Source organism: Canis lupus, chromosome 4, assembly GCF_011100685.1.
Source record: "Canis lupus familiaris isolate Mischka breed German Shepherd chromosome 4, alternate assembly UU_Cfam_GSD_1.0, whole genome shotgun sequence".
In the NCBI taxonomy this organism is placed as follows: Eukaryota; Metazoa; Chordata; class Mammalia; order Carnivora; family Canidae; genus Canis; species Canis lupus.
In genome coordinates, this window is record NC_049225.1 from 20,263,876 (window position 1) to 20,276,367 (window position 12,492).

A 12,492-nucleotide genomic window follows, 5' to 3' on the forward strand; every position below is an offset into this window, starting at 1 on the left:
CTGACCTCCACCTCTGAAACAAATACATTATATGTTAATTGAATTTAAATAATAATAAAAACAAATATTAAAAAAGATATACTTTTATAGAACTTATTAAAGCTTTATGATTGTGTCCTTAAAATAAAGAAAACAAATAATGCTGTTTCAATAGAAATCAATCACCCCCAGAGGGTACAAGTTCATAAATCTAAATTTATGATTTCTCAACTATACTTGTATCTCTTTTTAAAACTTTTTAAAGTTAGGGGCACCTGGGTGGCTCAGTGGTTGAGCATCTGCCTTCGGCTCAGGTCATGATCCTGCAGTCTTGGGATCGAGTCCTACATCAGACTCCTCGCAGGGAGCCTGCTTCTCCCTCTGCCTATGTCTCTGTCTCTCTCTCCGTGTCTCTCATGAATAAATAAAATCTTTTAAAAATAAAAAATAAAATTTTTTATAGTTTTTAATCAATTTAGTATATGAATAGAATCTCCTTATAAACAATAAGATGGTACAGAAAAAAACAAAAATCCCATTTGACAATTCCCTGTCCCACTACCTTACCCAGAGCTCTATCACGTTTATTTCTGAGAAGAACAGATACTTTACTGAATTCTAATCTACCATGTAAATGTAGAGAAATCATAAGACTCCCTTGTTCAAATAGCTTAGTCATTAACCTGCTCATGGGTGTGCTTGGGAACACTAATACTTATTCGTCCTTCTATAATACTTAGTTTGTTTATGGGTCTCCTGTGGCTAGAGACAACAGAAAGTGGATTCATGTTATATCCTGTTTGCACAAAAGAACTTACTTAGTTTTTGCTTATAACTGCTGCCTCAAAATTACGCTATTCATTAGTAAATACTAGTTTAGTTTCTTGAAAATGTAAACACTTAAAAACAGAGTACTGGCATTCAATGTGTACATCAACACTGTCTACTTTACTAGCTGGTAGGAAGAAAATAACTATAAAAAAGAATTACATTTGGGGTACCTGGGTAGCTTAGTCAGTTAAGCATCTGCCTTTGGTTCAGGTCATGATCCCAGAGTCTTGGATCAAATTCCACATCAGGCTCCCTGGTCAATGGGGAACTTGCTTCTCTCTCTCCCTCTGCCTGCTGCTCCCCCTGCTTGTCCTCGCTCTCTCCCTCTCTCTCTGTGTCAAATAAATAGACAAAATCTTTTTTAAAAATACTATTTTAAGTAAAATTAGTTTTACATCAAAATTTGGAAGAAATAGCTTCGTGGCCTCTTGGCTAAGATCTAAGTGCAAAATTTGGAAGAAAAGGGACACCTGGGTGGTTCACTGTTTGAGGGAGTGTCTGCCTTTGGCTCAGGGTGTGATCCTGGGTCCCAAGATTGAGTCCCAAATTGGCTTCCCATGGGAAGCCTGTTTCTCCCTCTGCCTACCTCTCTGACTTTCTCTGTGTCTCTTATGAATAAATAAAATATTTAAAAAATTTTTTGGAATAAAATTTATGTTTAAATTAGTTTCATCTAGCTATGAAGAAATATATATGGTACTCTACTACTTTGTGTTTACTTTTATGCATTTTCCCAGACTCAATAGACCTCTGGAATACTGCCTTTGTTAAAATGTTAGCCTGGTTTTGTTAAAAGAATAGCCTGGTTTTGATTTCATCAACTATTTTTATTTTTTTTTTATTTTTATTTTTTTTATAATGGAACCATACTCTAGTTCCTTTTTTTTTTTTTTTTTTTATTTATCCATGATAGTCATACAGAGAGAGAGAGAGAGAGAGAGAGGGAGGCAGAGACACAGGCAGAGGGAGAAGCAGGCTCCATGCACCGGGAGCCTGATGTGGGATTCGATCCCGGATCTCCAGGATCGCGCCCTGGGCCAAAGGCAGGCGCCAAACCGCTGCGCCACCCAGGGATCCCCATCAACTATTTTTATGTTCAAACACCCACTGTTTGAAATTTCTACATTTCTGTTGGTTTATTGGCTCTCATCATGACTATTTATTGACCAAATTTTTATTTCTATTGTTTTTAAAATTATTTTAGAGATAGAAACAGTATGAGAGGGGCAAAGAGCAGAAGAAAAGGGAGAGAAAAAATCTCAAGCAGACTCCCTGCTGAGCATGGAGCCCAACACAGTGCTCATTCTCACAACTCTGAGATCATGACCTGAGCCAAAACCAAGAGTACAATGTTTAACTGACTGAGCCACCCAGGTGCCCTATCAACCAATTTGTTTTAAATATTTTACTTATTTATTTGTGAGAGAGAGAAAACACGAAGAGGGGAGTATCAGAGGGAGAAGCAGACTCCCCACTGAGCAGGGAGCCCGATGTGGGGCTCGATCCTGGGATTCTAGGATCATGACCTGAATGAAGGCAAATGCTTAAACTGATTGAGCCACCCAGGTGCCCTCTATCAAATAATTTTTTAAAAAATACTTTGACTACTTGAAAATAAGACCCACATTCTTGGGGTGCCTGGGTGGTGCAGTCAGTTGAGCATCTGCCTTTGGCTCAAGTCGTGATCCTGGGGTCCTGAGATTGAGCCCTGCATGGGGCTCCCTGCTCAGCAGGGAGTCTGCTTCTCTCTCTCCCTCTCCCTCTGCCCCTGCTTGTGCACTTGCTCTCTCTCTGCCAAATAAATAAATAAAATCTTAAAAAAAAAGAGAGACCCACATTCTTGCCTCCAAAGAAGTTCAAGGAGTTAGAATGAACTACAGAAAATAGATTATAAACTGATGTTATGATTCTAAGTAATAAAAACATGATTCAGTACTTTGCAGTAGTAAAACTCTCACATATGCCAAAAATTGCTTTGGCTCTTTCTATTGTTCTATAAAGAAGCTATATTTGACGATCCAACTATATTACATATTTATTTTTTGAATTCTGAATTTATTTTTGAATTCTGAATTTATATTTTAGTTTCATAAGATTCATCAATCTCTTTATAAAGCACGGGTGAAATTTTGGTCTATCTTGGAATTAATGGGTAAAAGTGAGTCTACAGAGTCTTTAGAGAAAAATAGTCTCTCTATATACACATACTATCGGGGTTTAACTTTTAGCAATGGTGGGAAGTAGTGGGTTTTTAAATGTTATGGATTTTATTACAATCTCTTAAATAAGTAAACAAAATAATAACTCTTAAAACTGTGTAGCCTTCCTATTTATATATACCCTTCTGTTCTTTTTATGTACACTTACAAATGCATGCTTACATTCAATCCCAGGTTTTGGTACCAATCAAATAAATGCATGCTTTCAAGAAATATACATATATTCTTTATATATAGTCATATATATGATATATAGGTAATATGCAAATTCATATACAGACATAAAATATGTAGTTAACACAAAAGAAAGCAGTAATGGTGGAGCAGAGAAACAAAAAGACATATGAAGAAAATAAATAGGAAATGGCAGAATTAAACCCTACTTAATCAGTAGTTATATCAAATGTAAATGGAATATACTCTCTAATCAAAAGGCAGAGATCTAGGGATCTCTGGGTGGCTCAGCGGTTTAGCGCCACCTTCGGCCCAGGGTGTGATCCTGGAGTCCTGGGATCAAGTCCCACATCAGGCTCCCTGTATGGAGCCTGCTTCTCCCTCTGCCTGTGTCTCTGCCTCTCTCTTTGTGTCTCTCATGAATAAATAAATAAAATCTTAAAAAAAAAAAAAGGCAGGGATCAGCAAAATTGTTTTTAATGATCTAACTATGCATAATGGAGCTGAAGTGACCATACTAATATTAGACAAAACAGACATTAAAGACAAAAGTTGTTATTAGAGACAAAGCGAGACATTTTATAATGATAAAAGGATCAATTCATTAGGAATATATAATAATTATAAACATATATGCACCTAACAACAAAACCCCAAAACACCTGAAGCAAAAACTGGCAGAATTGGAGGAATAGATAACTTAGTAATAATAGTTGGAGATTTCAAGCCTACTTTCAGTAACAGAACAACTAGACTGAAGATCAGGAAAGAAGACTTTAATAAAACTATAAACCAACTAGACCTAACAGACATCTATACAGCATCTCCCAACAACAGTGAACAACACATTTTTCTCAAATACACATGGAACATTCTCCAAAATAGATTATATGTTAGATCATAAAACAAGTCTCTGTTTGGGATGCCTGGGTGGCTTAGTGGTTGGACCTCTGCCTTTGGCTCAGGTCATGATCCCAGGGTGCTCATATCATGACCCGTATCCCTGCTCAGTGAGAAGCCTGCTTCTTTCCCCCCTGTCCCTATCCCCCTGCTTGTGCTCTCTTGCTCTGCACTCTATCTCAAATAAATAAGTAAAATCTTTTTTTTTAAAAAAAGGTAATATTAGATTATAACTCAAAGTATAAAATTAATATCCAATAATCTGTACAGACATGAAAACAGGAAGGAAGGAAGGAAGGAAGGAAGGAAGGAAGGAAGGAAGGAAGGAAGGAAGGAAGGAAGGAAGGCTAAATTTCTTTTATAGAAAAATCCAAATAATTTATCTATCTACTCTCCCTTCCAGGAGATGAACTTATATGCCCCTGCCCCCTTGAGTGTGGGTTGCCTTCAGTGACTTGTTTCCAAAGAGTAGAACATAGGAAGAGAATTTTAAAAAGTAACAGTGAAACTTGTTAATCTGGCAGAAACCTGGCAAATACTTCAGCCAGGTGGTCAAAGCTAAGGTGATCTGTGATAAGTCATGTTGATAATATGTACTCTCGACACTGTAAGGATAATGGCACTTTACCTCTGTGATCATCTTCCCAAGAACCCATAACCCCTGTATAATCATGAGAAAAACATCAGAAAAATCCCAGTTGAAAGATACTCTACAGGGACACCTGGGTGGTTCAGTGGTTGAGTGTCTGCCTTCAGCTCAGGGTGTGATCCTGGGGTCCTGGGAGCAAGTCCCTCATCAGGCTCTCCTCGAGGAGCCTGCTTCTCCCTATGCCTATGTCTCTACCTTTCTTTCTTTCTTTCTTTCTTTCTTTTTTTTTTTTTTAATGTCTCTGCCTTTCTCTGCGTCTCTCATGAATAAATAAAATCTTAAAAAAAAAAAAAGACAAAAAAAGAAAAAGATATTCTACAAAATACATGACCAGCAGATAGTAAGGAGACATAATGACTAATATAAGGTAGTATCCTGGATAGGATCCTGGGAAAAAGGACATTAATTTATTTATTTTTATTTATTTATCTTTATTTATTTTTTTATTCTCCAACTTTTAGCTCAGGAGTTATCTCCTTCAGAAATCTTTCTCTGAAAAAAAAAAAAAAAAAGAAAGAAAGAAACAAAAGAAATCTTTCTCTGAAGCCCCAGGTTGTGTTGTTTTTACTCTATGCTCCTCAATCATTCTATGCTTATCTTATTTGAATACTTGCTATAGTTAATATTTTTATTTAATGGAATGTACCTATATGCTTCTGAAATGCAAGGACAGCTTCACTTTATGTACTTTATCTTTTGTGGACTAAAACATATATACTGACCTACCAAGAATTCAGTAATGCCCTCAATTTCTATTTTATTTACAGCAACTGTATCTGCCAATATTAGAAAAGTAGCAGTACCTTATATGTAACATATTCTGTCCAGAGGTGACACTTGGTATTCATAGGAGTTCACAGATTACTCTGAAATAATTTGCTGCCTCCCAACACAGTGCTTAGGACACCATACTTAATTTAAAAATTCTATTAAATTCACTGTTGAGGAGGATCCCTGGGTGGCTCAGCAGTTTAGCACCTGCCTTGGCCGAGGGCATGATCCTGGAGCCCCAGGATCGAGTCCCGCGTCAGGCTCCCGGCATGGAGCCTGCTTCTCCCTCCTCTTGTGTCTCTGCCTCTCTCTCTCTCTATGTCTATCATAAATAAATGAAAAAAATAAATCTTTAAAAATAAATAAATAAGGGGATCCCTGGGTGGCTCAGCGGTTTAGCACCTGCCTCTGGCCCAGGGTGTGATCTTGGAGTCCCAGGATCGAGTCCCACATTGGGCTCCCTGCATGGAGCCTGCTTCTCCCTCTGCCTGTGTCTCTGCCTGTCTCTCTGTATGTCTCTCATGAATAAATAAATAAAATCTCTTTTAAATAAATAAATACATAAATTAATTAATTAATTCACTGTTGAGGGCAGCCTGGGTGGCTCAGTGGTTTAGCCCCGCCTTCAGCCCAGGGCATGATCCTGGAGACCTGGGATCGAGTCCCACGTTGGGCTCCCTGCTTCCCCCTCTGCCTATGTCTCTACCTCTGTCTCTGTTTCTCATGAATAAATAAAATCTTTTTAAAAAATTCACTGCTGAAATGAATTTATCAAGAATGAGCCATATTTACTAACAATGACATAACAAACACATGAAAGAGGATGGGACTAGCATTATTTCAACTACTAATCTCTATCCTATATAACAATCTAACCACTTATTTTAGAGATTATGAAACTGAGGTTCAGAAAAGCTAAATGCCTCAGAATCAAGCAGCTAATAGTGAAGTGCTGAAGCTGGGATTGGAACCAAGGCCTGTCTGGCTCCTTGATTATAAAAATAATTCTAAGTTTTGCCATTGATTTTCCTTGTAAACTCTAAAGCATTAATTTATATCTTGGTTCTTCTATTTCTTGGTCTATTTCTTGGTCCAAAGTAATAACTTTGCTAGATTGTACTGCAAATTAGTTACTTATGGGGGTGTCTGGGTGGCTCAGACAGCTAAGCATCTGACTTTTGATCTCAGCTCAGGTTTCCATTTCAGGGTCATGAGTTCAAGCCCCGTATTAGGCTCTACACTAGGCATGAAGCCTACTTAAAAAAAAAAAAAAAAAGAATTAGTTCCTTAAAGTGCTCTACCAATATTGTTTGTACACTGAGACACAGGTGTATATATATATAATTAAAACTATATTTTCATCTGCCACTCAGAAATTTAAAATCAACAGGAAACAGTCTGTTGCTCTATTATCTGTGCTATTTCTAGTTATTAATATGCTTATGACACATTAAAAGCTGTACAATAATTTGATTTAAATTCCTAAGTAGCGGGGATCCCTGGGTGGCTCAGCGGTTTAGCACCTGCCTTTGGCCCAGGGTGTGATCCTGGAGTTCCAGGATCGAGCCCCACATCGGGCTCCCTGCATGGAGCCTGCTTCTCCCTCTGCCTGTATCTCTGTCTCTCTGTTTCTGTGTCTCTCATGAATAAATAAAACCTTTAAAAAATAAATTCCTAAGCAGCTATCTTTTGTAGCTGTTGTCCCCGTTCTTCACAACAATCCACCAGAATAGAAAGAATGTCCAATACTTCTAATTATTTTCAGGGCACCTGGGTGGCTCAGTGGTTGAGCATCTGCCTTTGGCTCAGGTCATGATCTTGGGTCCTGGGATGGAGTTCCATATCAGGCTCCCCACAGGGAGCCTGTTTCTGTCTTTGCCTCTCTCTCTGTGCGTCCCTCATGAATAAATAAATAAAATCTTTTTTAAAAAAAACTTCTTGGGGGATCCCTGGGTGGTGCAGCGGTTTAGCGCCTGCCTTTAGCCCAGGGCGCGATCCTGGAGACCCGGGATCGAATCCCACGTCAGGCTCCCGGTGCATGGGGCCTGCTTCTCCCTCTGCCTATGTCTCTGCCTCTCTCTCTCTCTCTCTCTCTCTCTGTGTGACTATCATAAATAAAAATAAAATAAAATAAAAATAAAAAAATAAAAAAAACTTCTTGGGACGCCTGGGTGGCTCCAGTGGTTGAGTGTCTGTCTTCGGCTCAGGGCGTGATACTGGACTCCCGGGATTGAGTCCCACATGGGGCTCCCTGTAAGGAGCCTGCTTCTCACTTTGCCTATGTCTCTGCCTGTCTTTCTCTGTGTCACATGAATAAATAAATATTTTTAAAAATCTTTTAAATACTTCTCATTATTTTCAAAAATTAGAGAGTGTGTTGGGTGCTTTCTTCCTTTTAAGTTCCCATCTGTTTACTTAGTATGTAATAATTAAAATTAGAAGAAACTTTTTGGTTTCCCTAGTCCCTGAATGAACACTTAGGTGGCTGAAAGAAATAAAGTATCAAGAATGTTAACTGTGTAGGGGCACCTGAGTGGCTCAGTTAAGCATCTGCCTTAGGTTGAGGTCATAAGATTGAGCCCCACATGGGGATCAATCTCCATGGCAGGTTCTCTGCCCAGCAGAGTTTGCTTCTCCCTCTTCTTCTGCCTGCCACTGCCCGTGCTTGTGTTCTCTCTTCCTCTCTGTCAAATAAATAAAATCTTTTAAAAAAAGAATGTAAACTATGTAATTAAGCCTGTTTTGAGAAATAATTTTGAGTCATGACAAGACCAGTGCTTTCTAAAGACAGATAAATACAAACAAGCATTTCACAAAACCTTAGTAAGACAGATTTAGTGTTAAAAAATAATTAAATAGTTGTTACCTTTTTTTAGCTTATTTGCTTTCCATATAGGCAATAAAATTATGGTAACCCAGTTTTTATGTTATTTTAGAATGCCAGTGGGGTAATGCAAACAACTATTTTAACTAATTTTTAGTGAATGTGCTTCTCTCTCCCAGGAGAGTGCATTTTCTTTTAATTTCTCTTTCTCTTTCTCTGGGCTCTGCATGGAATTTTCCTCTCCTCTTCATCCTGATGGTGTAATACATGATCACATGTTCGTTGTCTTGTTTTTCTCTTGGTGGTGTACTTCCATTTCCTTCTCCTTTTTCATCTTTTCTCTCATTATGGCCTCTAAGAAGATCCTCTCCAGGGTCCCTCTGATCTCTATGCTAATAGGAAAGCACTGAAGCACTGAAATGACCAAAAGGAAGACAAAGAGAAAACAAAATCCCGAAAGCAGCTGGGAGCCCTTAGTTCTAACCATCGCTATGGAAACAATTCCACAGAGATCAATCTGGAAACAATTCTGTAGGGGATCACTGGAGCAGTGGTGAACCAATCTCACCAAGACTTACAGAATTCAATTTGCAAATGGGAATACTTGATAGACCTTTTTTTTTTTTTTTTTTTGAGAAAAGTAGTAAAGTAGGAAGCCAAAGAAAAATTAGATTTGTCCCTGGGGTGCCTGGTTGGCTGGCTCAGTCAATAGAACATGAGACTCTTGATCTCTGAGGTGTGGGTTCAAGCCCCACATTGGGTGTAGAGATTACTTTAAGTAAATAAATAAAAACAAAATTATTTTTAAAAATTAGGTTTGTGGGATCCCTGGGTGGCGCAGCGGTTTAGCGCCTGCCTTTGGCCCAGGGCGCGATCCTGGAGACCCGGGATCGAATCCCACGTCAGGCTCCCGGTGCATGGAGCCTGCTTCTCCCTCTGCCTCTCTCTCTCTCTCTCTCTCTGACTATCAAAAAAAAAATTTTTTTAAATTAGGTTTGCCCCAAAATTAGTGCATATTTTTTTTTAATTCAAAGTTTCCTACTTGCTGTAATAATAAAAAACTAAAAGGAATGCATGTCCTAATTTCAAGTTCTTCCTAAGCATTCACTGTGGCAAACAACAGAGTGCCTGATATAAGGGAATTGTGGCTATAACACAAAGAAAATTCGAAGTTCAGGGGTGAAAAGTCATTAGAATGATTTTAGGATTGTGGCCCATAACCATACAAATTAGTATGTGGAAAGAATGCCAAACTCAATCAGGCACTAAATATATTGTTTGAATTCAGGCAAGGGATGAAAGGGATTACAGAATTCCATCTACCAAATCAGGCTGAAAGTGATAGAACTTGAACCCAGGGAAGAACTCTATCTTAAGTGTGGAAGTTTGGAATCTTACTAATATAGCAATTTTTTTTTTAATTGGAGGAGGGGCTCAAGGTGTCAGTGACATCAGGACATCAAGTTTCAGGCCCTTTCAAAAGTCTCCAGCCAATGAACCATTAACTGCAGGTCTCCTGAGTTGGTAATGTTTGTTAGGGGAAGTAACTTCAATTTGCCTAAAATGCTTGTTCCCTTAAAGCATAGTTAAGTTATATGCAACCCAAAGAAGGTCCTGAGTGCTTTAAGATCTTAGCCCCTGGAGTAAGAACCATCTAGATTCAAATCCTAGCTTCTGTCACTAAGTGTGTGACCCTTTTTTGTTTTTTTTTAAAATATATATATACATATCTTTTTTTTAAATGTATTTATTTATTTATTTATGATAGTCACACACAGAGAGAGAGAGGCAGAGACATAGGCAGAGGGAGAAGCAGGCTCCATGCACCGGGAGCCCGACGTGGGATTAGATCCCAGGTCTCCAGGATCGTGCCCTGGGCCAAAGGCAGGCGCTAAACCGCTGCGCCACCCAGAGATCCCCAAGTGTGTGACCTTGAGCAACTTTCTGTACTTCTCAAACTCAGGCAACTCATCTGTAAAATGGGAGCAATAATTATGCTCCTTTAGGATCTTAAGGATTCAGTGGATTGAGCACAGCACTAGCTTAAGCAAGCTCTTAATAAATGTGAACCACAATGTTTCATTATGGTTTTGTAACAAAATGTTACATTTTGTTTTTCTGTGTCTTGTAATGATGACCACACTGTCCCATCCCCCTTTCTCTAAGAGGTTGAGGGAGCCGGCTCAAGAAAAGCAATAGGGCACTATGACCTAGACAATTCTTACTGTCCCACACTTGTGTAAAGCAGGTTTGAGGGTGAATTAAACCATGACATGGAAATTTCCATTTTATGCAGGTAACTGATCTCCTGTCTCCACCCTACACATGAGATCTCATGGGGTAAAACATTATTCAAGCTTCTCCACTGCTAACGTCCCTTTACCCACCTTATCCCACCTCAAGGGCTTCCCAGTCTCTGTAATAGGTCTTTGGCTGGAAACGAAAGGTTTGCATCCTACTTTCGTCCACATTTCCAACCTACAGAAACATCCCTGTGTTCAAATTCATTTTCTTTCCTCCCTTGCACTTCATAAACGGTTCCTACATTTGCACTTTAACTTGCATTGATCTCTTTAACAGAACCGCCCTGCAACCTTCCCACAGGAATTTGGCTTAAAAACAAACAAAACAAAACAAAACAAAACAAAAAAAGAAAGAACGAAAGAAAACAAAGAAAAAGGGATCCCTGGGTGTCGCAGCGGTTTGGCGCCTGCCTTTGGCCCAGGGCGCGATCCTGGAGACCCAGGATCGAATCCCACATCAGGCTCCCGGTGCATGGAGCCTGCTTCTCCCTCTGCCTGTGTCTCTGCCTCCCTCTCTCTCTCTGTGTGACTATCATAAATAAATAAAAATTTTTAAAAAATGTTTAAAAAAAAAAAAGAAAACAAAGAAAAAAAAAGCCATTCGGTGTCACTTAAGACCTTGGCGGTAGGACAACACAACCCAAAGGTGTTAGGTGTCACTTGTACGTGCAATTTTCAAGAATGCAAAGCCCTATTTAGAAAACAACTTGAACTTGTCAATCATGAGTGCCTAATTTGTCACTGAGGTTATAAAGTAGGAGAGGTGAAACTAACAAAAAACAAATGAACTCAATAGGGAGAAGAAACAGGTGGCTGCCAGAGGGGATGGGTGAAATAGATAAAGGGGATTAAGAGGTATAAGCTTCCAGTTACAAAATAAGTCACAGAGGTGAAAAGCCCAAAATAGGGAATATAGTCGGTATTATAAGGCTATATGGTGGGACGCCTGGGTGGCTCAGCGGCTGAACATTCGCCTTTGGCTCAGAGTGTGATCCTGGAGTCCCAGGATCGAGTCCCGCGTCGGGCTCCCTGCGTGGAGCCTGCCTCTCCTTCTGCCTGTGTCTCTACCTCTCTCTCCCTGGGTCTCCCATGAATAAATGGATAAAAATCTTAATTAAAAAAAAAAAAGGCTATGGTAACAGTGACTACTTTTCCTAGTGAGCCTTGAGTATAGAATTGTGCCACCGAAAAAAGAAAAAAAAAAAAAAAAGAATTGTGCCACCAGCGTTGTACACCTAGAAGTAATATAAACACTGTACGTTAATTACACTTCAATACAAAGTGAAGAGTTGAAAAGCAGGAGCGAGCAAACAGGAAGGCAGGCACAGGAGAAAGCGAGTAACTTTCCCTCGAGACGAGCTAGAGGGAAACCGAGAGGGGAGGAGGGCGAGGGCGGGGCCGGCGCCTAGTACCAGGAGGAGGGGCCTCGGACTAAGCCCAAATGAGAGTCTGGAGGACACTCTTGTATCTTCGCAGCGGGGAAACACTTACTTTTACTGCATAACGCAAACCTCCCAAGAAAAGCCCTCTTCGCATTTGGCCGCCGAACCACGTGGCATCCCTTCCCCGCACGTGACGCTGGGGCAAGGGTAGGTAGGGCCTCTATGGAATCTGTCCTTCGGAGAATTTCTCCGCACCGCTTCAACACACACACACACACACTGGCAGAACTACCACTGCCACTTCACATCCTCCGGAGCGGGGCGGAAAGGTGGGCTCTGCGCATTTAACAGTTTTACGGTAACCCGCGTCTCTCTAATTGGACTAGCTCCGCTATTCCCCACTTCTTTCCCCCAACAAACTGGTCAACCCACCAGCGCGCACGCGCGCTTCCAGCGGCCA

General features: G+C 39.9%; 1 protein-coding gene across 4 annotated transcripts in view; it reads right to left on the reverse strand.

Annotated features, from left to right (window-relative positions):
* The window catches only part of PBLD (phenazine biosynthesis like protein domain containing), a 44,403-nt gene extending 31,945 nt beyond the window's left edge, over positions 1-12,458 (reverse strand). For all 4 annotated transcript variants that reach the window (XR_005357907.1, XM_038534131.1, XM_038534132.1 and 1 more), the window contains exon 1: positions 12,142-12,458. Coding sequence is in view for 3 of the 4 variants with exons in the window: in XM_038534131.1 (XP_038390059.1) it covers positions 12,142-12,186 (45 nt within the window). In the remaining variant the exon portion in view is untranslated. The remainder of the gene's footprint in view (positions 1-12,141) is intronic.
* Between the last annotated feature and the right edge of the window lie 34 nt (positions 12,459-12,492).